This window comes from Epinephelus moara, chromosome 4 (assembly GCF_006386435.1).
Source record: "Epinephelus moara isolate mb chromosome 4, YSFRI_EMoa_1.0, whole genome shotgun sequence".
NCBI lineage: Eukaryota > Metazoa > Chordata > Actinopteri > Perciformes > Serranidae > Epinephelus > Epinephelus moara.
In genome coordinates, this window is record NC_065509.1 from 12,740,810 (window position 1) to 12,766,406 (window position 25,597).

Genomic DNA, 25,597 nt, shown 5'->3' on the forward strand with positions numbered 1-25,597 from the left:
TTATTATTGTGGTGTACTATTAGGTACCTCATTGTATTTGCTTGTTTATTTCTATTGACCTGTTCAGCATTTTGGTCAACCTTGGTTGTTTTAAATGTGCTTTATAAATAAAGTTTGAGTTGAGTTGAGTTAAGCAAACATTTGTCAGTGTCACAGGGAAATCATGCACTCCATAAAAAATGAAAAATTGAGCAATTTTGCTCGGGTTCGGCCCACTTGACATGCTGCTGTTTTGTGCTATGGCGTGCTGGAATTTGTCATTTACGTGACAACGCCTGAACGCAACACAGGCTCGCTCTGCTGTGTGTACAGTTCCGTGCTGCGCTGCTGTGTGAGCAGCGTATTTGACTTTGCTCAGTCTGTTGATGGTCATTGACTCACTGTCTGTCCATAACAATAACTATGTCAGGTCAGTGCCCCCCTAATATAATGTAGGGGAAACACTGAATCAAGCAAAAAGACTCATGATACCATTTAAGTTTAAGTTTAAGTTTATTTACTTTATTAATCCTCCTGAGGGGAAATTCAATGTTTTCACTCTTGCTTGTCAATTACACACAGGTCTGAAAGACACACACATGCACAAACAGGACCTATACATGCACAAAGTGGAGAGATGTCAGAGTGGGGGGGCTGCCCTTGGTCAGGCACCCCGAGCAGTTGGGGGGTTCAGTGCCTTGCTCAAGGGCACCTTGGCAGTGCCCAGGAGGTGAACTGGCACCTCTCCAGCCACCAGTCCACGCTCCATATTTGGTCCAGACGGGGACTCGAACCGGCGACCCTCCGGTTCCCAACCCAAGTCTCTATGGACTGAACTACTGCAGCTTATTATATTTTATTGTAACTATATTGTAATCGCAATCGCAAATTGCGATATTGTCCACCATAATCGCAATCGCACATTTTTATCAAATCGTGCAGCACTAATTTGAATCACTGAAAGTTTCAGTGCACATAAGCTACCATATCTGCTTTGTCATTAACGAAAATAAAACTGTATGGACCCAGTCCAATAATAGCCTACTTGAAGTACTTTAAGGAAAAGTACTTACTTCATTGTGCAGTAAAATGTTCCCTGTCAGTGTTTTACAATTATATCTGATGTTTTTGGATTAATATTACTGTTGTATTAATATGTANTTGAAAATTATGCTGACTGTCATTTGCATCGACTATTTAGGAAAATCAGAGAAAAATATAATTTGCATAATAATTTGGAACGCGGTGTATGTTACATTTAACTGGTTAACTGGTTAATTGGTTTCAAAGTGTCTATTTAACTTAAAGGGCCAGTGTGTAAAATGGGTTGAAAACAGTGACATCAGTGGTCAAATTATAGATTGCAGGGCTCATTCGCTCACCATTCCTGTCGGGTAAATGATGGTGGCCTCGTAGGACCAAAAGCCTTGCGCAGACACGAGTTTTTCAGGAGTAGGTCTATCTAGCGACGAGGTGAATATTTATTTAGAAATCTAAACCATGTTACGATATTGTAATGAATCCCTCACGAGCAGGAGACCAGAGGAGCGTTCGGGAAAAAGGCCCGTTTCTTTGAGCACTCCAAAAACTCCGGTAACACTCCAGGGGGTAAAAGACTCCGTCCCAAACTCTGACTCTTCTAGCGTAACAGACACACTTCATACACACATACTCGTTTACCATACCGAGTGGGGACCCCCTCCCCTCTCTGCTCCACCAATCTCCAGCCCGCACACTGACTGACAGCGTAGCCTGTAAACAGAGCTCAGCTGTTTATTTAGCCTAGCAATATCTCCGGACTATAGTAGCTGCAATGGACGACTTTGAACGCGATTTTGAAGAGTTTCTTGTAGCGGACACAGACCCAGAGCCATACCTGTTTGAGCCGGAGCATACAGATGAGGAACTCCATGTGTTTGATGCTGAGCGGGCGAGAAGAGAGGCTGAATGCACAGAATGGGATTCGGTGCTACTGCTACCATCGTTGGGGAGATATATCATCAGGAGGAAAAGCGCCACAGAGAGTGCATCACAAGGAGTGAAGTTGCATCTTCTTTTCCTCGCAGATGACGGTTCTGGTTCATTCTCTCCTGTTGCGTGGTAAGTGTGGTCCATTCGCAAACTTTATAACTAAAATAACTTTTCACTACTCTCTATCGGCGAACTACTAACACTCTCTGCTGTTTCCTCCTCCTTCTTCCTTCCTTCCACTGTCTTCGTTGGTTCATTTATACACGCGAAACGCGTTCTCTGGCTGGCTGGATTGTCCGCTCGGACTGCCGTACATACATGGCGGCACAAGATGGCGACCTCTCTAAAGCAAGGCCCTTGCTATATATATATATAAAAGCATAATTATAAGGCTACGAAAACCAAACGAATTTTATTTTATAGCGATTACATTTATATAAACATATTAATGGGTAGAATATTCAGATTCAGATTCAGATTTGACAATAAACCATGCCAAATATTACACACTGGCCCTTTAAGTAGGAGAATTTTCTCAACACATGAAGGAACACTTCATCCTCCAATTTATCAGAAACATTCAACATCAACACATCTGGAGATGCATGGTTTTCACTGGACAGGAAGGGGATTAAAAAAATTAGAATCTGTAAGGCAACTTGTCACATAAATGTAGGGAGTTAAAAGAACAAGAAGTAGAAAATTGCAAAAAATGGAAATACGTACAAGTACCTCAGATTTGTACATTTGTACTTAAGTACTTGTGTAAATGTGCTTAATGTGCTTAGTAACTTTTTTTTATTTATTTATTTCACAGTAGTTAGTATCTGGTTCCTAAAATGTTGAGGCAGAGGGTACCTGCTGTAGATCTGGTTGAGGGTGAGAAGCTGTCAGCAAATAGTTTGGGGCACAGGGAAACGGAGATCTGTGTGGGTACATGAGACCCAAAAAAGAGGGTGGATCATGGGGAGTACCACCAGTTGGTCCACGGGCTTCACCTCGATGATGGCCATTTACAGGCATATTTTAGGATGACTCCAGAGCAGTTTGACAACCTGCTGTCTATCATCGGGCCATACAGCTCTGAGTATCCAGCAACTGCTACCACCAGTTTCTCCTCCATTGTTTTTTACCAACTGTAAACTTGTGACCACCATAGAAGGCCCGCCTCTCAAATCATCCGATTGGACAACGCGAAAAAAGCTGAGATGATGTGGGTTGAGCTGAGTTTAAATTTTTTCAACTTGAGAAGTTCAGAGCACTCCAGCAAAAACGCCAGGCGCCTAAAACGTCAATATTTTCTGGTTTCTTTACTTCTTTATTACAGTAAACTGAATATTTTGGGGTTTTGGACAAAACAAGACATATGAAGATCTTGGGCTATGGGAAACACTGATTGACATTTTTCACAATTTTCTGACATTTAATAGACCAAACAACTAATCAATTAATTGAGGGAGAAAAAAATTGCAAATTAATTGCAGCCCTAAGGGCAGGGAAAATGGACAATACTGGGAGACTGGAAGACATTGAAAAACAGTGGAAATATCATTTCAGCTTTTTAAATAATCTCCGACAAAAAACATTTTCTATTCTAGTGTTTGTGGATGCATTATTCCATTGCAGGTCAAGAATAAAAAATAAGGTAAATTTGATGGATACACATATGAGCCTGCCTCCTAATTCTGAAATGACTGCATGAAGGTTTAGAGGAGCTGCTGAACTTGACTGGCAGCAAATGGCCCAGAAAACAACATTACATAACATTCAGTATTCCAAAACCAACAAAAAAATAGGCCACGTGGAAAAACAAGGAAGCAGCATCCATTGAGAGTGTTGCTGTATGTTATCTGTGCATCCGCAGGTATATTTATGCAGATTGAAAAATTACATGTCTGGTGGCTTAACACCTGCAAACCTTGTGTTTTCTTATTATGTTGAAATGTTTCTTGGTTTCCTCATACAAAGCAGCAACTAAAGCACTTTCAACCAGTGGTGGTAAGACGGTTAAGTGTTAATCAGCCCATACATCCTAAGCCTGTATGTTTTCTTTTTAGTTTTGCAGTTTTGACCAAGTCAGCAGCAACTAAGCTTGTTGCAGCTTTGAATATCCTCGATTATATGGATCATATTGTTTATCCTAATGACATATTATTTTTCACACAAGTTTCAGTTGTAAACAAGCTATAGAAAATGTACAACAGTATATCTGTTGTTGTTTCCAAACATTAATTCATGCATGTACGCAAACTGTCACATGCATGCACCTTTCAATGGTGGGTGCTCTCCCCAATAAAATGATGTACCTGTGCACATTAACACATTGTTGGTTTTGGTCTTCATGTGATTTCTTGAAAATAGGAAAAACAACACTAAATCACGGAATAATTTGTCTTGTTGAAAGCTAAGTAGACTTGTTATATTATTTTACTACAAAAACAAACATTTAACAAGAATATTTAATTAAAAAATATAGTAACAGAACTTCTTCTCTGTTCAGAGATGTTATCCTTAACATCCTCTTAAGTTGCTATTTTTGTCAAATTATTTTTGAGTAACTGTAAAAGATACAGTGATCTTGCAGATGATGGTGATGCACCTGCCGCGGAGCTCCAAAACTACAGTATTTTACTTTGGTGCAGAAAGAAATGAGGCAAAATCAATCTTGGGTGTTGTTGCAATTGCAGCATAATTGCCAAATCACAAACAACAACTTTCAATATCTCGAAGCAAGCTGACAAGCGAAGCTGAAATATTGTTTCATAAGTCAAAATTAGGCAATGTATTGCCAACATTTTCTCAATTAATGAACACAAAGTTCCCTCAAAAAAAAATACAGACCCACTTCTTCTCAAAAGCAAATACGTTGCTTTCACAGAAGCATACAGAGATGCAAAAAACAAACATCTAGTACACACAGTATCTACCACAAGCCTATAATAGTTCACAGATAACATCTAGAGAGGCAGAGGAGGACATCTGGAAGACAGATGAAGATACTCCACCTGTCACCATCAAAGATCGCCACAACAAAGAGAGATAAAGATAGCCCACGCTTTTCTGAGCTGAAGATAGCCTGATATAGAACCAAAGGGATGTTTTAACCCTTTTCTTGCCCAAGAAATGTTCGCAGCGCATACATTCTCTTTTTCAGTGATACTATTCCTCGTGTTTACATGGAAGTTGACCAGAACAGCTGCATTAGCTGAACGCCTTACTCAAAAGCACCTTGGATGTAAGAGAGAGCAGTTCTTGCTCATGAAGTGTTACCCAGAGTGACAGCTGAAAATGCCATTTTACAACTTCATGAATATCAGGTGTTGGCTGACTGCATGCCAGCCCCTTACAGTCAGGCACAGCAGGGCTGCTTATGGAGAAGAATGCCAAAGATTAAAACGGGCTTTCCAAGAAAACACTAGGACGCCTCAGATTTATCGAAACAGTAGCAAACTTGTCATTTTTAAATGTTTTATCTGGAATACCAGCTGACAAGTGCTTGGCATAAACATTTCTCATTATTCAATTTTGAATTTGATGTCTAATCTAATTCTGTGGTGAAATAATCTGAACGGAGAAACAGAGAGAGCATTGGCCAAATCCATCCTGTCTGAAACAGGCACTTTGCTGATGCAGTGAGGAGGGTGTGTGCAGCGGCAGCCGCATTAGTGTGTGGGTGGTGTGTGCAGTACATCTGCATGTGTGTGTTCATGTGTTTCTGGGTGTGTGTGTGTGTGTGTGTGTAAGTGGGGTTACACAAAGACCTCTCTCATTCACAAACTGAGCCATGTGGTGCCGGGCTGGTCCCTTTAAGAGGCATGTGTCAGACTTTTCTACTAAGGCTGACTGCTGGAAAAAAAAGGTGAGTGCTGATACATTATTCAAAAGCAAGGACACACACATACACACTCTCTCACACACGCTACATATCTGAAGGACATGTACACGAGCAAAGCAGTCGTGAGTGTGCTGAGCCACAGGAAAGCACGCTGATACACACATCGACAAGGAAAGTTGATCAGTATAATGTCAGTCGTACATAAATGAGCGAAAACTTGGTCTATACATCCTCTCTCTCTACACACACACACACACACACACACACACATATATATATACACACAGGCAGCAGAGGGGAGAAATCCTCAGCCTTCTGTTATTCAGTGTGCATAATTTATAGCAGCCCCAGATCTCCCTGCTAATGACAGCACACTGGGGCATCTGCAGCACAGCAGCAACAGCAACAGCTAACTGGCATGGCTGTGTGTGTGTGTGTGTGTGTGTGTGTGTGTGTGTGTGTGTGTGTGTGTGTGTGTGTGTGGGTATAATGCTCTGTTGAGACAAGGACAGTGAGAGAGACAGAAGGAGAGAGAAACAGAAGAGAAAGAGACACACAGAGGGTGTCTGAAATAGACACAGATAACGCAACAAAGAGGGGAAGAGGATGAGACAGACAAGTGAGGGACCTCTCGCAACACACACACACACACACACACACACACACACATACAGTGTCAAGTCACTGATTCATCCAGTGAATTTCCCTGCATGTGCATTTATATTAACGTTCAGCATGTATGTTAGTCTGAGCGCCACCTTTTCTCTGCGTCTTAATTAAAGGATTCACAAAGTATTGCTCCCAGTGCAAACAGCAGTGTGAGCATGTGATTCACATGCACTGTGGAGCCTGAAAATGTACAACTCAGATTCTGTAATGGCTCCACAAACACCTCCTCTCATCACTGGCTAATAGAGACAATTGTTCACTGCAGACCTCAGGGTGTTAGCACCAAAGGCAGCCGTAATGAAAGCTTAAATTCACTGGGCCTGGTTTAACGACTTGTTCAAGGGTGTGGCCTTGGATACGTTTCCTGTTGCAAGGATTGTTTTTGACATGCTGCGCCAGAGCAGAATTCTCCTAATTCTGGGATTTGGAGATCAATGCCACAGTGGTTCTGCCCTCCAGCTGCTGTACACACTGATGTGAGCCTGAGCTGAGAGACAACAGTGCATGTTCGCCCAGAAAATTATACTGCTGCTGCTGCTAAGGTACTAGTGGTACACACATGCAAATACAGTCTGCTATGCACAGGTCAGGCAGTCAACATAGTCTCATATGCATGCACACTAGTCTGCAATTAAACTTTGTATACACGTTTGATACCACTTATACATAATTATACACATTTTGCATGCTCTCGTTTTTGTGCGTTACAGTAAGAGCAGAGCTGAGCTTAGTAAAAGACTGGAGATGGGGGGAAACAGTTAGGCCACACCTCTAAAACTTGCTCCAGAACATAAAATATCTTATTAGTTTAATCCATACGTGAGCAGAAATGTAAAAATGACTGTGCTTTCAGCAGTAACATGCTGTTAACTCTTTCTTTATCAGCAACAGAGTCTCCATTTGCCCAGTGTTGTACAACATCTGCAGCTAAGCACAGGTCACCAGATACCGTCGGTGAGTGCAGGTTTTGGTGGCTGTACAGGTAAAATGGTATCAAACGTAGAAACCTCACTGTGACAACACGGAGGGAAACTACCACAGTCACTACTCCAACAAGAAACTCCCGCTAAAACCACAAGTACTTGTTTTTTGCATTTATGTATATGTACAGGTTACACAAAGTCTGTCAATTAATGAGTATTAGAGGAGCTGGTGGGCATATTGTTGAACATACCATCTAGTAATGCTGACTCAAATTCTGTACTTTACGCTCAGACATATGATCAATCTTCTAATTAAAAACAAACTAAGCATATTTCCCAAATTGCTGAATTCTTCCTGTAAGTTCACAGTTTTGATGTGAGCTGCCGAGTGTTGGAGATATTGGCCATAGAGATGTCTGCCCTCTCTTAATTAGGATGAACTAGATGGTACTTGGTTTGTGGTGATCAAAGTGCCACCCTCGAAAAAAAACAAAATGGAAAAACTCAGCAGCAATGTCTCTTTCCAGAAATCATGACCAGTTTACTCTAACCTGCTAACCTTTTTTGTGAGAATTTTCATGCAGGAACTATTTTCTTTCGACCAAACAACACCCACTAACCACATCACCATGCAAAAGGAAGCGTGCATCTACTGCTAGCTCACTGAGCACCACTGAGCTAGCTAACACTGAAGTTCAGTCAAGATGGCGGCAATAGAGTACTGCAGGAATGAGTCCTAAAACCCAGAAATGAGTTAAGATTTTTGCACTCCCAGTTCCCCAATTGGATTTTTGGTTAGATGCCTGACAGGTTTGTAGTTAACACAAGCTTAAGAGACTTTCACGTTTTGTTCTACGACATAAAATGTGGCAGTAAATACCCCCTTTGTGAACTTGTGCCATTGGTTTTTTGACCAGGGAACCAGGGCGATGCTAACTTCTGCATCGGCCTAAAAAAAAGTCATCCCTGCAGCACTCTATTAATGTTTACATTTTGTGCTGTCACAAGCACGAGCCTCTTGTCCATGAGAAGATGCACACTTCCTTCTGTGTAGTGATATGGTTGGTGGGTGTAGTTCCATAGAAACAAAATAGTTCCTACATGAAACTGCTCACAACAAGGTCTGTGGATTATCTTGAGTAACGGGGTCATGATTTCTGGAACGAGACATTGCTGTTGAGTTTCTCAAACATAGTTTTTTTGTACTTTGAGCACCAAAAGATGAGTGTCATCTTGTTCCATTATATTGGAGAGACGGCAGACATCTCTACAGCCGATATCTCCAACACTCAGCAACTCACACCAAAACAATCTAGATGGATAAACAGCACTACAGGAAAGGGGAAAATATGTGTTTTTCATTTTTGGGTGAACTGTCCCTTTAAGCTAGAAGAAGGTAACACTACAGTATATTCATTTTTGGACATTCTATGTACAATAAAACTAACCCTGAACTTAGTCTTCTCACTCTCAATGAGGTGAAATAAAGGCCCGTGCTATTATTGGAAGTTTTACATATGCATTATTGCGGCATCTATTTGTGATCTCAAAGCTAAATATCTCTCCCTCTCTCTCCCTCCCCCCTGCTCTCTTTCTCTCTGTTTCTGTCCTCCTCTGTGTGCCTGACTGACAGGAGGGCAGGCATAAGCTGAACCACACACTTCAGCTACAGTCAGCTACAGCATGAGGAGGGAGACAGAAAGGGGGGGGGGGGGGGGGGGGGCAGAGTGAGAGCATGAGAGTTGAGGTATGCAGCACTAGCATCAGCATCAGTGACAGGAGCATGTTTGGGCATCAGATAAAGCTATTTTAGGAAGAAACTGTCAATGTATCTCAAAAGGCATGCCAACAGCAATGATCAGAGAAGACCTACATTACGCTGAAGACTGCCTGGGATGTAAGATAGGATTGGTTTTGTACTTTTTAAGAGGGGAGTGTGAGCCATCCACACACTTCAGTTATTTTTCACTGAGTAAAACAGGGAGAGAGTAGTGAGAGAAAGGTAGTGAAGGCCAGCTGAGCTCAGCGCAGACATACATGTGGTTTCAGTCGCTGAGGGCAGAACAAAGAATCCCTATCATTTACTTAACTCTTATAACCTTGAAGCGTCAGCCAGAGTCTGAGCTGCAATTTTGCCTCATCAAGCCGGATTCTATGTTTTGGTCAGAGGTGTTGGTCGGGTGAAAGGGGAGAGGTCATTGGATTAGCTGTGGTATACTCAATAACATAAACAATAAGAGAGAAACCTGACTGCTCTCACCACTTAATCAACATTGGCTCTGTTTTTGGAGGATGGCTCTGCTGTCTTTGATAGTGCAAAAGATGTAGTGTCTTAAAATCTCTCTCACAGCAAGGGGTCTGTGCGTCTATCTTTGCATAACCATAGCTTGCTGGAAGTATCAACATTTGTTGGCAGAAAGTCTAAATTAAACCTCAAGACATTAACCTTACAACAGATATTAGCTATATCATAGTCTGTGTTAGAGTTAACAAAGCTAACATCATGTGGCGTCTACATATTCATGTAGCACAGAAATATTACCTATAGGTCTCCAGCAACTCAGTCTGATAGGTGCTGCTAGTCCAGAAACATAGCAGTAAGCTTAGTGATGTAGCTCTAATGGCTACTATTCTGCTGTTTTTATACTTATTTTCTGTTTTGTATCATTGTTTGCATCTCTGCAGTGAGGTGATAGTGATGCTGTGTTGTAGGCTACTGTAATGTATTTTCTTCTTTATGTTTGGCACTCTGGTGTTGCCGTAGTAAACGCTTGCTTGTATTTAAAGGGGAATTATTATGTTTTTCCGTATTTTCCCATCATAAATATAATGTTACAATGTTGAATGTTTATATTAAATGTGCCCAAAGTTTGAAATAATGATGTAAGCGTATGTAAAGTTAAAACTTCAGGCTTCAGATGATCTGAATTCCAACGGTTTTTCCAACTTTCGAGACAAGCTGACATCAGCACATGATGGATTTCTCTATATGGTCATCTTCTCCAGGCACGCTACTGCTGGTAACCAACACTGCTACATGTAGCTACATGCTAATGGCAGGGAAACATGTAATCTTGTTTGCTGATGTTATTAAACTTTCCCCCATTACAGATCGTATTCCTGCTACAGCTTGTGTTTTAAAGCTTTTATCGGTGATTTTTCACAGTGGAAAGTGCTGCTTTACTGCGTTACAGTCATTCCCCAGCTGCCATGACGGTGCAGAGACGGCGAGATGTGGAAGACCTGGAAATGCTGACCAATCAGAGCTGTGTGGGCTTTTTCAGAAGGACGGGCACTAAAACAAAGCCATTAAGAAAAGAGTGCATACAGGTGTTCCAGTACAGACCGTATGAGGAAAATAAAGAGTTTTTTGTACATTAAAGCATGTAAGCACACTCTACAAGTATGACCCTGAAATTAACAGAATAGGTCCCCTTTAAGTTTTTTAAAGGTATATATGCCAGAGTAGAGTGTGTACTGTCATGACAGGATAAAGTTTGTTGAGGGTTTTCCCCTCTAAATAATTGTGCTACCCAGTACACAACAGCTGCAGTGTTCATTTCAGAAACATAGAGCTGCATCATCTTTACTCTCCCTATTCATTTTCCCAGGATTTTTCACCAAACACTCTTTTGCTGACTTATCAAAGTGGGTGAGAGGGGACAAGTGGACACACCATTTAAACATTAAAATAACAGCTTCTTGAATTACAGAAAACAATTTTAAGACAGCATAGGAAATTGTCTGTAATAAATCAGCTAGACAGTGCTATGAACATGCTCAGTACAACCCAGACATAATACTGAAAAAACACATATCAGTAAGTGTAAACAAATGTCCACCATAATATATGTGTGTTGATAGAATTTGATAGGGGTTAGACAGAAGTGGGCGTTCCAACTGTTTGTCTGTGATTGGCTGGCTGTGTTTAAGATAGGGTTTGGGATTGGTTATGCTCAGGGTGTGTGTCTGCTGACACGCCTCTTACCCCGACCCTTCTTTAAGCTGCAGTTCCTTCTGTCTCAAATTAAATGCTTCTACAATATCCTCTCCAGTCTGATCACTGGCCAGGAGCCATGCTTGGTCGTAGCTCATGCAGCGGCTACCCTGACATTACTGCATCCACCCAATGAAAAGTGTCAGCAGAGCCAGTGAGTGAGCTACAACTGAGGCTGAGTCCTAGCCAATAAGCAGTTGTTGCCATTTTGCAGAGAGGGGTTATTTTGTAATAATTTACCTAAAGTTTATGTGTTTGAGATGTACTGAGTATACAGGAAGACACATGAAGCTGTATTTGTGCTGCAAAGAGAGTTATAATGTTTGAATACTAGTTTCCTGTTGTTAAACTGGGACCCCATTCAACCAGAGCAGAACTGTCTTAAGAAATAGAGTACAAACATTTTCATGAAGCATACTCAGCACAAATAATGTTGAAAAGTGATACATTTATGTTTGAAGTGTTCCTTTAACCTAGTGACTATTTGTGGGTGTGGATTTTGTACTGATGTGATTAGTTTTGGCAGATGAATCCAATCCATCCTGGGAAAGAAAAAGAGCTGACAGTGGTAAGAAACATTTGTGTGCTTATGATGCTGTGGACATTCAGAGGCTGCTGGTTGCCACAGTGCATCTATAGTGTCACCACACACTCTGCAGTGTCTAATAAGGTTGTGTTTCTCCCTGTATCTCTGGCTTTTGGTGTGTGTGTGTGTGTGTGTGTGTGTGTGTGTGTGTGTGTGTGTGTGCGTGCCTGTGTGTGCCTGTGTGTGTGCGTGTGCGGGGTGAATCAGCTCATAAGTGGGTATCTCCTCTCTTGAGCTTATCCCTGCCTGGAAAATGTGTTTTAGACGGAAGCCTGATTGCAACAGCACCGTCATAAATAAATGACTTGATAATTTTAGCATGTCACTGAGGTAAAAATAGAACATCACGTTGTTAGCTCAAATGCTGGATGAACCCTTTGTTGAAACATCTGAGTTACTTCCTGCTAGGATTTAACACTTTACAGACACTGGTGGTTGGTTTGCATGGAAACTATGATGAATCCGTGTTTGAGGAACTTAAAGATGGAAAATGCGGTTCTGTATAATGACATTGTTTCAAAGGTTTTGTCCTCATGTTCACATATTCACACACAACTTGTAATGGAGAAATGTGTGACGCTTCCACAGCTAAGATTGTATTACCCTCTCTTCTGTGCAGCAGGGGAAATTACTTCCTGTCTGTGTACTTTTACCACGTTTGCCACAGGACTAGCAGATGCTTTAACGCAGTAGTAGATGGTACAAACTGTAGTTACATCATCTCAGAAGCAGTGAAGCTCTTTAAATACTGAAGACACAGGTGGAATAGATTGTGGTGATGATTTGCAAAAAGTCAGAGATGCCTTTTAGGGAATATATTTAAAGTAAGAGACCTGGGAGCTTTTGCAACTAGCAGATTAAATGATATATAGATCACACTCTCTGAGAGCTTGGTTTATTTGTTATTTGAGCTGAGGATCTGACCCTGATTCTGCACCCTTTCTTTTGCCTTTTGTAAGAAAAGGGGTCAATTCAAGACTTTGTTTCTCGCTGTCGGAGAGAAATGAAAAGAGAGAATGTGAGAAAGAAAAGAAGAAGAGAGCACAACCCTCATCTTGAGACTACAGGCCCAGGTCTTTTTTTTCCTTGTGTCATCTTAAGATTGTTTATGTATAAAAGTCATGCATGTGACAATAAGTTAAAGAGAGTTTCTGGCAGGTCTGGCCAGCTGCTGTACATAGTTTCAGCCACTTCTCACAGAAAATTAGTCATATGAAAACCAGGAAGAGCTACAGGAGTTACTGTTCAGTGTACTGCAAGAAATGAAAGCATAATTTCAAATGTCCATGCAGGAAATTTGCAACAAGTTGAGAGATTTGAACAGTTACCACCACCCACAGACTGTCACTGCAGTCAACACTGGCACTGTCAGGATTTTGCAACAGTTTCTGATATAAAACAGCAAGTGATTTGATGTGCAATACTGGCTGCAGGCAACAAGACAAAGTTTGGAGAGGAGGTTACCTCAAGACAAGGTTGCCGTGCCTGATCCCCATCACATGTCTAAATATCTTTATCTCTGACACACACCCAGGAGCTGGGTTGCACCTTAAGACTCCACATGCAGATTACTTCACTGTAATGATGTGATGATGCAGATCTTGCTGGAATCCAGGCGACACTGAAGTTTCAGTATCCACTGATCATCAGTGCTTGTCTAATCAACACAAGGAAGCTGCTGTTTGGGGCTTAACCCCGGGTTTAACTAAGAGGTTTAACTATGTCTCTCTCTCTCTCTCTCACACACACACACACACACACACACACACACACACACACACACACACACGTTTCCTGCCACCCTTTTCAATTCATTATGGGTGACCGGGTTATGGAGGATTGAAGTGTCAATCGGCTCGCGCGCATGCACATGTGTATGCACGCTGACACACTGTATAGACTACACACATGCACGCGCAGCCAGAGAGCGGTGACTGTCTCCTTACATCACCATGGCAGCTTCAGTGGCCCTTATAGTGCGGTGTGAGTGTATGGCAGGTATAACGGAAAAGCCTTAAACTTACCGCAGTCCTCGCACAACACTCTCTCCACATCCTTCTTCAGCTCCGGCTCGCTGGCGTCCACAGGGGCGTACGATGCCTTGAATACCAAGGGCTCAGCGGTGGGGTCCATGAAAAAGATATATCTGTGGTCCTTCTCCACCGTGGTGCACGGGGCCTCGGAACCGAAGTCCCCGACGGTCACGAGCTGCTCCCTCTCGAGGCCGCCGCTGTTGACGGGCCACACGTCCAGCACTTTGACATTCACACTGTAGGGCTCCCGGGAGGAGACGTTCTCCGGGGAGGAGCGCACCTCGCCCTCGATGACCACGGCTGATCGGTACGCCTGGTCCTGGAGGGAGTTGAGACTCGGGGCGTAACAGGCGAAGGAGACCCCGATGACCAGCATGGAGAAATGCACTGGATCAAGCCTCATGCCGTCAGCCTGTGCTGTGCTGCAGTGCTGCTGGGCGGCGGAGCGAGCTGGAAGAGAGAGACGGCGGCGAACGGGCTCCGGCAGAGCAGGCAGGGCAGAGCGGCAGACCTTGTGGAAGTGTCCATGCCATCTGTGTCTGCCGCTGCTTTCCCCATACGGCTGCTGGCCTCGGATGGGGGGACACACCAGCCTAGGAACCGGAAACGGCCCGCTTCTGCATGCTTAAAAATGTGATTGCTGCATTCTCCTTCACCAACCACCCTCCCCCTCTTATCTCCCCTTTTCCTGAAAGGCAAAACAAGACTCGTAAATTAGCCTCCTCTCGAATCCAGGGCTGAAACCTCTCTCTCTCTCTCTCTCTCTCTCTCTCTCTCTCTCTCTCTCTCCAGCTAATAGGCTAGCATCGCATGGGTGGGCGCATTGCCTCTCTGGAATGAAAAAAGCGGCTTGCGCGTATAGGGAATCACAAGAAACGATACGCACTCCACGCACACGGTTTGGTCCTTTATCCACTTATTTCGATCGTCAAAAGACTCCCACTCCTGCAAATCCGTGTGTTGGTGAGCAAAATAAAAAAAAGAGAGAACAGAAAACCGGGGAGGAACAGACGGACAGGATGAGATAGCAGCGGTTATCCGGTGAGGCGATGCAACAGTAGCGCGCACCCTCCAGCCGCGTCCCCTGCGCCCCTCATCAAACGCGAGCGGCTTACGTGAGCAAACATCACCTGCCCGGTCACTGGCGTCGGCTTGCCACGTCCTGCGCAAACACCCTAATGACCCGGGTACCCACCGGCACACCGCCACCGATCCAACCGGCATGTGACCATGCCGGTCGACTGTGTGTTAAAAGCTCTGCGGGTGGGTGCAAGAGAAATCACGCACGCAATGCACAGACACACAGCACAGAGTGCGCCTGTAGCCTGTAGCCAAGCCCTGCACGGCGCCCACTGTGGATCTCCAGTGCAAGAGGTGCAAGAGAGGCTATAGGCGACTACTACACACACTGCGGATAGTTGTTGCGATGACTAACGCTGCGAAATTCTCTCAATGGATTCCTCAGCATGGCGAGGCGAGCTGGGAGTTTCGAGACTTCAGCTTTAAATGTCCTCAGGCTCAGACATATATACGCTGGCTGCACGCTGCAGGAGAGCACACCCAAAACCTTACATGATCTACACTATTATGCGAGTCATTGCAGTTCACTTATATCGCCTTGGGATACTTTAACGACTCCAGGGCAACACGTGGGGGCACCAGCTACCCCAACCTGTGGGTATTATGCTGGAAACATATTCTACCTAACTATTCTGCCAACCCTGCTCAGCTACAGCTAATAAAACCACTTTTTTCAGTGTATGCATCTCCACCAATAAAAAGAGAGCTTTACACAATATGCTCAGGATATTTATGGTGACCACAAGTATCCCCTCCTCCCTCCACAGCAAACCAGTCCCTGCCTCCATCTCTGTATCCATCAATCAAGCCATTCATAAGATTCGCCTTTCCCTCCCTGTCAGGAGCTGTGCGCCCTTCGCTAGAGGTCAGAAAGCCTTTCATTGTCCACGCTGAGAAAGGAATAAAGTATAATGTCACGTAGGGGACACGTGGACAGGCTTTTCCTTACTATAAATGACTGAGATGATAAAGAAAATGCATGAGAGGCCATTTCATCACGGTATGCGCCTAACTTGATGGCCTCATCCTCCCGCTTCACCATCAGCAGGGTCACGTCATGAACTGTCCATGGTGCTGAAAGGCTTGACAGGTTTAGTGCTCTGTCCCAGCAGGCCAATCACATGACAGCTCATACAGGCTGAAGGCCACACCAGATTGCTGCAATGAGGGTTTGTCTCCTCGCCGCATGTGTCTGTAGTCACTTTAACATAAGATCCAAAGACTAAACCTCTTTTACTGGGAAGTCAAAGTAAAAGTAGCCTACAGTTTCAGTCCTGGGCGCTCTCCGTGGTCTATAACGCCACCAAATGCGCAGGTTTACCTTTTCGTACTTAAATGTTGATGGTTATACATTAGTGGGATTGCTTTTCCACTCCAGGGATCGCCACAGCATTTCAAAAGGGGAAACACGTGTGTGATCCATCCGATGACCCATCCCCGCCTCTTTCTCTCTCCGCCCACTGCCCACCCATTCACCGATCTGACTCTCCTTCATTCATACAATCACCCATGCATTCATTAGAGACCCCATTCAAAGACCTCACACACAATTTAAGAATTTCCAAATTAGCCTTGAGAGCAAATCATTTATTGACAAAGCGGAGGGGCGTAAAAAACGATCCCTGCCACCGCCTGCCTCCACGATTCCCCTGATACTCGTGCTGAACCTGTGGGAATTATCAGAGCGGTTGTTTTTGGTAATGCAGCGGCATTTCAGCAGGGGGGTAGATGAGGTCACTTGGATTGGCCTCACATGATACACTTGCTTTCCAAACTGCTCCGCTGTCAGGATAATGCTCTCTATCTGTCTGCGATGCTGCTTCTCTTAGTGACACAGCGGGCTTTTTTTTGTTACAGTTATTATGTAGATATGTCTTTGCACACTTGTCCCAGATTTCCTTTTTCACAGTCCTCTTTCCCTCATTTTCTACATCACGAGCAATACTCATGAGCAAACTCAAATCCCAGCTGTTTTCATGCCCACCAGTCGCTGTCCGTGGTTCTGAAAACAGACTCAAACCACAATGGAAATGAGTGGGCTTGTGCTAAAAATAAAAAGACCCAACCCATCCTAGTTAACACTTCTTCTTTTACCAGCTAATCAATCAGAACAAACTTATATTTGGAGTTAAACATATGTTAGGACATCTAATTATAAATGCATGTGATCTGTGTGAGTTTAATAAGAATTCTGCAATCTGTGACTTTAATTGACCTACAGTGTGAATTTTACAGTGACTTGGTGAGGAGAGAATGTTGAAATACATGTTTTCATTTCAGAAATCTCCTAAAAAAGGCTGATACACAAACATTATACAGACGATTTTAAGTTTATGTTTCTCATTTTCCAGATTCCGTCTATTTATATTAATTATACACCACTGCCTTCTAATCCTATTAAGCCGTCATCCTTTCAAACATCCATCATGTCACCCACATCATTCTTCTACAGGAGGTCTGCTCCACCCCTCAGGGCCCATGAAGGCTGAAGACCTCATAACTTCATCTGAGACGTTATGTTGTCACTGCTGTTGTGACCTTATATGACCTTTAAAAGCAGGTTCAGGCAAACTTGAATAAACTCATACAATGAGATAAGAAAGTGGTAAAATTGAAAATAAATCTTAACTGAAAAGTTATAATATCAGAGAATTAATAAATGGTGTAATTACACTATAAATAAATGACAGCTTCACGTTAAAATAGAAATCCTTTAAAGGTTTTCTGCATTGTCTGTACATTTATGTATGTGGATTCATGTATTTTTCTATCTTTCTGATGTGTTAATTGTCATAGATGTTAGATTTTGGTGGCTTTTTGTCGCCACTCTTTACTGATGAACACTTTCAAGGCCATTGAGAAACAGTGGCAGGCAAGCAAGTCCAATCACAGGGTAATGATTCATGATGCTTCACAGTGTATCAGCCCCCTCCCTTAGACTCCCACACAGCTATCATCCACTGTTCATTCAGAAATTTCTGTTTCACTCTGATCTCTCTGTGTGTCTCTCCTTCCCACAGGGGCTGTCCGGGTTCGCTGTCCAAGGTGCTGAAACACCCAAACCAATAATCATCAGGTATGACTTTTGTCCCTGTTATCTATCTATCTATCTATCTATCTATCTATCTATCTATCTATCTGTCTATCTATCTATCTATCTATCTATCTATCTGTGTTGTTGGTACTGCAGTGTTTGAGGCTCACATGGGTGGGGGTTAACTTTCACTTGCATTACAGGACTACACTGAAGGCTGAAGTAAAAAATTGTGTGAAACGTTGTAAAAACAGCGCGAGTGTCTTGAACGCAGCCCGCTCGGAGTACTACAGTAACACTAACTACAGTTACTTTCATTTTTTTCACCCTCTTCTCTTCTCTCGTCTCGCGATAGAGCGGCGGAGTGGTTTGACGGGCAGTCGAGGTTGCAGCAGGCAGAGGGAGACGGTGGAAGGTAAAGCAGGGAGGCAGCATCATGGCGGACAGAGACAGTGGCAGTGACCACGGAGGGCCCACCGCAGGCCCCGGCTCGCTGCCCCCGGGTGCGATGGGCGCCATGTCCCGGCTGCAGCACGACACCGAGGAGCTCGCCTCTAAGCGCGTCGACATCCAGAACAAGCGCTTCTACCTTGACGTGAAGCAGAATGTTAAAGGCCGCTTCCTAAAGATAGCCGAGGTCGGGGCTGGGGGAAACAAGAGCCGCCTCACTCTCTCCATGTCGGTTGCCGTGGAGTTCCGCGATTATCTCGGGGACTTTATCGAACATTACGCCCAGCTGGGCCCGACCAACCCAGACATAGTGCAGGATGAGCCCCGGCGGGCGCTCAAGAGCGAATTCCTGGTGCGGGAGAATCGGAAATATTACATGGATCTGAAAGAGAACCAGAGGGGGCGGTTCCTAAGGATCCGACAGACCGTTAATCGGGGGCCCGGATTGGGAAGCGCGCAAGGCCAGACCATCGCTCTGCCGGCGCAGGGTCTCATCGAGTTCCGCGACGCGTTGGCCAAACTCATCGATGACTACGGCGTGGACGAGGAGCCGGCGGAGCTCCCGGAGGGCACCTCGCTCACGGTCGACAACAAGCGCTTCTTCTTTGACGTGGGCTCCAATAAGTACGGGGTCTTCATGCGGGTCAGCGAGGTGAAGCCCACGTACCGGAACTCCATTACGGTTCCGTGCAAAGTGTGGTCCAAATTCGGCAACACCTTCTGTAAATACGCGGAGGAGATGAGGAAGATCCAGGAGAGGAGTAGAGAGAAACGGGCCTCCGAACTGCTACCTGAGGGCCCGCACGGCGGAGATGACGGCGACGATGACTGACGCGGATTTTAGGAGAGAGCAGAAACGAAACAACAAAGACAAAACTGAACTCTGAGAGAAAACGAGACTTTTAACTGTAAAATAGAAAGAGAATTTCCAAGGGAATCACCCCACACACACAACCTCCACAGACATGGCAGCACCTCTGCTGTCTCCTCGCTCATTCTACTGGATGTCACTTACCACCCATGTAACAGTAAGCCGCTGCTATCAAGGATTGAACTGTAAGATATGAACTGTTTCCTACTTGATTTAAATGACAATGAACAGAGTGTTTATATCTCTATCAAACGACAGATTTTGCACACATCAAAGCTATTTCGAAAAAATGTTTAAATGTTTTCAAACTGGTAATATACTAAGATTTAATCAAAATAAAACCAGAGGTCTATTATATAAAATGACAGTCTTCATGTAGAACGAATATTTGACATCAGCACAAAGAGAATATATTATGGACTTTATGAAACCAAAATCTGATACCAGATGTATAGTTTATTATAAAGGTACGCAGAATAAATATGAAAGCGCTCTAAAAGTGTATGAATTGCAGAACGCAGCACTACAGGCCTGTAAACACCTGTCAGCATGTGTGTAGGCTCATGTTTTGAAAAGAAGTTTGGCAAAGTAGGCTATAGTCTTTAATTTGACCGAAAACGTAGTAGGCTAATGAAAGCATTTCTATCATGCCATTATGGAAAGGTTGAGACTCAAAAATAAATAGCCTATTTGCCTCAAACAAATGGGATAAATCTATCTCTGAGCTACTATAATGAATATCAACCCTCTTGCACCATGTCCATATAAACTTAAATGAAAAAAGTGCTAACTTAGATGTACTAATTATGATTTTGTGAATCAGCTGTAAAAAAAATCCTTATTAAGATACCCACGTTTTCTGTGGGTTAAATTTTTTCTTTGTTTCTTTGTTTGTTTTTTCCTCTGGGGGGGTGGGGGATGCAAAAGGATAAGGTCCACCTGTGGGAGCGCAAGGCGCGGAAACAAACAAAAAAAGACACGTCAGCGCAGCGCGCGGCGAGGCAACGCATCCTCTCTGACGTCATTACGACCCGTGCCTTATACACTCCACTCGTTTACGTGTTCTCACGTGGATGGTCTGTGACCTCGACCGCTGTACGTTTTCATTTACGAGTGCTGTTATGTAGGCCGAAATATATACTCACCGGGGCTGCGTTAATTCACACCCCTGTGGTGCATGGAGCATGGGTGGCAACACCAAAAGTAAGCTGAAAGGCTGCTGGGAGCTTGGGGGGCCAACGATGATAGTGGGTAGAAACAGAGCGGGGCCTTCAGAGAGATGAAGCGCTGCCATACTTGCACTTTGGAAAGGGGGGGAGGGGGGGCAGCACCCCTGCCCTAGCAGCACCCCTGCCCTGGTGGCCTCTCGCAGAGTAGAGATGTGTCTCCCTTGGACAGGAGAAGGACCCAGGATATACCACTGGGTGTCAGCATGGAGATTCATCTGGAGATGTTACGGGTGGTTTTGCACACCATATGCACCATGATGTTTAAAAAACAGCAACAACAAAAAACTAAATCAGGAGCGGCTGGATGAGGCTATTCGTCAGAGCTGAGATGGATGTTGTTAAAGAGCCAGACAGTCAGCCAGCCAGCCAGGCAGGCCAGCCGGCCGTGCCATGCCGTCAGTCTGAGTGCAGTCCAGTGGATGTAGAGGCCTATCAGTGCAGGGCCGAGGCAGTATCTATCTCTTTATGGTGCTACAGCCCCTTGATCGCTCTTTGGGGGCCTCGCCACTCAGAATATGTCACTTTTGCATTATTTTTATTTTTATTTTTTTTTTCCTTTTCTCCACATTATGTTGTCCAATACGTGTCAGGTTTCTCCCTCCCAGGCAGAGAGGAAGCCACTGACTAGTGTAGGACATTTCATATTAGTGTGCAATATTGTGTACGTGCCAATAGCGGCATTGTATCACGTGTATAGACTATTAAAAGACGAAAAAATGTATAGGCTGTGATCAGTAGATATTTGAAAGCATGACGATGAGGTTGATGCATCTGCATTATATTTCCGAAATGTGAAGTCTTTCTTCTCACGCACTTGCTCAAAGTGAAAAAAAAAGTCAGACTAGTAGTGAGATATTTTTCCTGTCATGTTCTGTAAACCAGTAGGCTGCCTTGTCCGTCTATCAGTGCGCGTAGACTAGTTCGGGTGTTTTACGTCCCCCTACGGAGTCACCCCAGAGAAAAACCCTTCCCCTCCTCATTCCTCCCCTAACACACACACAACGCAGACAGTCAACAACCTCCGACTGTCTCCATGTCAGCCTCTCTGCAGCGGCCTACACCGAAGCTGAATAGTATCTTGGGGCTTGGGTCCAGGGGTGGCTGAAACACACACACATGCGTACAGTCTCTCCCTGCTGAGGCCTCTTGTCGCTATCTGAGTGTTTGGGAGGCCTCTAAAGTATTTTGAATGGTGTCTAGAACTGCACAAGGCCTCCTGTCATTAGCAGCCAGGAAACTGTGTGTTTGGAGCCTGAGTGCGACCCCTCTCTCGCCTGGGACTGCCGATCGCAGGACAGGTGAACTACGATTTGACTTTTGCTTGTCTGCGGTTTCACTTGAGCTAGGCGATAGTGATCGGCCGCAGCAGACCCAGAGGACAGAGGAGTTTGTTGTTGTTTTTACAATGAGGATCACAATCCTTCTCTCTTATGTGGGCAGACTCTGATCTCAGGTCTGCTCCTCTTTCCCAGCTCATGATTCAAAGCGTAAAAAAAAAAAGGACCTGCCTCTTTGTCCGTGCAATAAAACTTTGTCCGAATGCCCAAATACGCTCTGTCAGACACACTGTCCATTCCTTCCTTTTGACCTGGTCGACCTTTAGGCTTACACTGAAGTGCTAGTCATCTGAAGTGCTATCAGCTTTATTTAAAGCAGGTTGGCCTGCGACACTACGACTGAGCCTGCTCACAGGCCCTGTCCGAGTGGCGTGCAACCTAGGTGGCATGAAGGGGAAACACAGACTGCATGGATTGCAGCTTTAGAGGCATCAGCTGGATAAAGGCTGCTAATGTAGTTACAGCCTGGGCCTGCCAGACATGTGGGATAGCACAGTGATAGTTAGACTGAAGTAAAATTCCCCAAAGCACACCTGGGCTGAAACGGTATCAGGAGTCCTTGCTTTAAAAAAGTTGATCTGTGTTTGATTGGGCATGCCTGCGGCAATAGAGCCAAGAAAAATGTTCCAGAAAATCCCATCTGTTCCACGCAGGACGATTGGCCCAGGGTTGTCTCCGAGTGTCGGTGAAAGGCCTGATGAAGCCTGGCACTGCACTGTGGGGGCTTACCAACAGCAGCCTATCACGACCTACTGACCCGGCTGTCAGACAGATCCAGTTAGGACCTTTCTCTCTGTTTTGGAGAAGAGCAGGAAGTCTCTTTCTCCTCTTGCAGAGATGACTGCATTTTCTCACACTGCCCTGTGATTATAAAGAGCCCGTTTCCATTAGACACACGTACAAGCCACCTATGACTATGTGCCTGGCAATGCACATCTGAGGTCAATCTGAGTTCATCTTGAGTTCAACATGAGTCTGGACTCTCTGTTGTTATACAGCACTTATTCCCCAAAGTGTTCTAGCTTTAGCTTGATTGAATTTAGGCCTCCAGGAGGCTAATGCTACATGAAGACTGGAAATACAACACTTCCTTTCTCTCTTTCTCTAATGGCCAAATATAAGGAGAGCCTGAACCTGCTCATAGAGAATACTTTGTGAATGCCTCACTCTGTGAAATGCACACATTTCTTTAAAAGACGTGTCGTTTTGCTCTGTTACAGACTGTAATCGCCAGGTGCTACTGGGTCAGCTGTGCTTTTAGTGCAGAGTGATTCTGTTGTGAAACATGACTCGTGCATTTTGGGTCGTAGATCTATCCGAGTTACACAGAAAGGGGAGGGGGCGGGGGGCGGGTCTTGTGATTTTGCTGAAGACAGTGTGATCAAATCTGATTTCTCCGTTTATCAGAGCTCACCCAGTGTCACAGCAAAAACCTGGCGTGACCTTGCAGCCATGTTGTGCCCACGTTACGCAGTCATCCATTTCTGGGACTCGAATGCAAAATGGTAGGCAGATTTATCCATCCTGTTTTCTGTGTAAAGTGTCAGTGGTCAAGCTGTGTGCTGTCCTCAGTGGCTCTGGCTAAGTTCAGTGTACAGGGGTGATGGTGCACTGAAGCTGTTAACATTGACGAGAACGGTGTTCTGATTTATTATACAGCGGTAGCCATCGTAGCAATCCTTTATTGTGATGTAATAATCCTGCCTTTTGTCTGTTATGACTGCAGTGTTCATTTAGTCCAATGTTATTCAAAAGAGCTTTTTTTTCATTGCTCAAACAACAGGTGACCATTCCTTACACATTTCAACTGATGGAAAAAGAAGAAAAAAATGTAATCGTAGATGTAACTCAAACAGTGCAGCAGTAGCTACTTGTTGCATGTACTCAAAGTCAGATTGCTATGATGGCTCCAGCTGTAGGCGCTTCGTCTGCTTGTTCCTCCTGTCTTAAACAGGGAGATTATTCACCTTTCTGACTGCATTCAAACAACAACACGTACATGACTTTTAAAAGCAAACTTCCGCAATCACCGACTTAAAACAGACTGAAATTCCATGAGGTGTTCCAGACAACCAAATCTGCTCTGTTTCTGGTTTCAGTGTTGTAGTCTTTCATTGGCCATGTAGAGTTCCTGGTTAATCACACAGCCAATCGCAGCCTCTGGTCAAAGCCAAGCACTATATGACTCATCACAAACCACTGACAGAGGAGCTCATTCAGCACGTCTTCTGTTTGTTCATGCACCGAGTAGTAGGGTCCATCATGTTTGCAGACTGTACAGGCTACTGTTGTGTATAGTTACAAAGACGTTTATTCAAATGTTTTGAAGACGCTGGGAAATGGATCCTGGATTTTAAGGGGTGGGGTCAATGCACAATGAACATATCCCATGTCACAGTTTGGTCTAAATCCCTTTACCATCCCCATATGAGATAATATGTTGTATCTTTCAAAAATATTTTATCTGTGGCGTGTGTGTGTATATATATATATATGGTTTGTTATATATGATGCTCCTCCTTTCAGAAAAATATAACATGTAAACGGGAAAAACATATTGCTGTTTTTTTTCCTTTGTATTTTATACTTACAGAAAGCATTGAATAAAAATGGATAAATACTTGCACTTTAGATATATTAAGAAGAATAAAAATCTGCATATTATTTTTGATAGGGATCTCACATTCAAAGAGTATAAATTACAGGCTTTGTGACTATTGCTGGACAGAGATGTATTGAGTTCTACTTATTGAAGTATATTTTGTCTGTGTGTCAGAAGGTTTACTAAAGTAAATTGCATGATAAAGTAGTGCTACACCGATATTGTTCTTTTTTTTTTTTTTAGTTGGTAAAAATGTCTGAAAACTGTGATAACAACCCTCTTGTATCATGTTAAACCTCTCCTCACCCCTTCTAGAATATTTCTTACTGAAATATGGCCTTTCCTGACTAAATGACGATGGTGCTTACTTTGGCTTTGACATTGAGCTCATCCTATACATCTCAACATCATCATAACTCGCGTCCTTACACTTCATTACTTTCTGTTATGTACTCTCACTACCTTATTAAATTTCCGTTGATGGCAAAAAAAGGTGTGCTGTTTTGTACATTGCTGTTTGTTTTAATGTTGGGGGAGCCTTGTTGTCTGAAAAATGACTAATCGCGCAATAAAAAGTCATTCCACACGTCCCTGTCTCCGCACAACTGTCTCAACACTACAGTCATCCATTTTTTATCAGGGATGGGCTCCAGAAATAAAACAGAAAACTAAAAGGAAATTATTTAAATATTCATTCCTCTTGACCAAATATCGCCAAATATAGGTCCAGTGTGTAGGACTTAGGGGCGTCTATTTGCAAAAAGTTGTATAATATTCATAACTATATTTGTAATAGTTTATAATCATCTGGAACTAAGAATTGTTGTGTTTTCATTACCTTATAATGAGTTGTTTATACCTACATACAGAGTGCATCCTCTGCCATGGAGATGTTGTTCTACAGGAGCCCAGAATGGACAAACCAAACACTGGCTCTGGATAAGGCCATTCACGTCGGCCACCGTAGTTCTCCTACATGCTTGGCACATGTGAGAAGCTTC

General features: G+C 43.8%; 2 protein-coding genes across 6 annotated transcripts in view; one reads left to right on the forward strand and one right to left on the reverse strand.

The window, feature by feature from the left end:
* Positions 1-15,191, reverse strand: part of nrg2b (neuregulin 2b) — an 88,113-nt gene extending 72,922 nt beyond the window's left edge. For all 5 annotated transcript variants that reach the window (XM_050043117.1, XM_050043115.1, XM_050043114.1 and 2 more), the window contains exon 1: positions 13,985-15,191. In XM_050043117.1, the coding sequence (XP_049899074.1) occupies positions 13,985-14,396 (412 nt within the window). In that variant the 5' untranslated portion in view covers positions 14,397-15,191. The remainder of the gene's footprint in view (positions 1-13,984) is intronic.
* A 2,920-nt stretch (positions 15,192-18,111) lies between these two features.
* purab (purine-rich element binding protein Ab) lies at positions 18,112-25,089 on the forward strand. Its single transcript, XM_050043121.1, has 2 exons — positions 18,112-18,149; positions 18,463-25,089. The coding sequence occupies exon 2, from the start codon at positions 18,544-18,546 to the stop codon at positions 19,387-19,389; it is 846 nt and encodes a 281-aa protein (XP_049899078.1). The 5' UTR covers positions 18,112-18,149; positions 18,463-18,543; the 3' UTR covers positions 19,390-25,089.
* Positions 25,090-25,597: the final 508 nt, after the last annotated feature.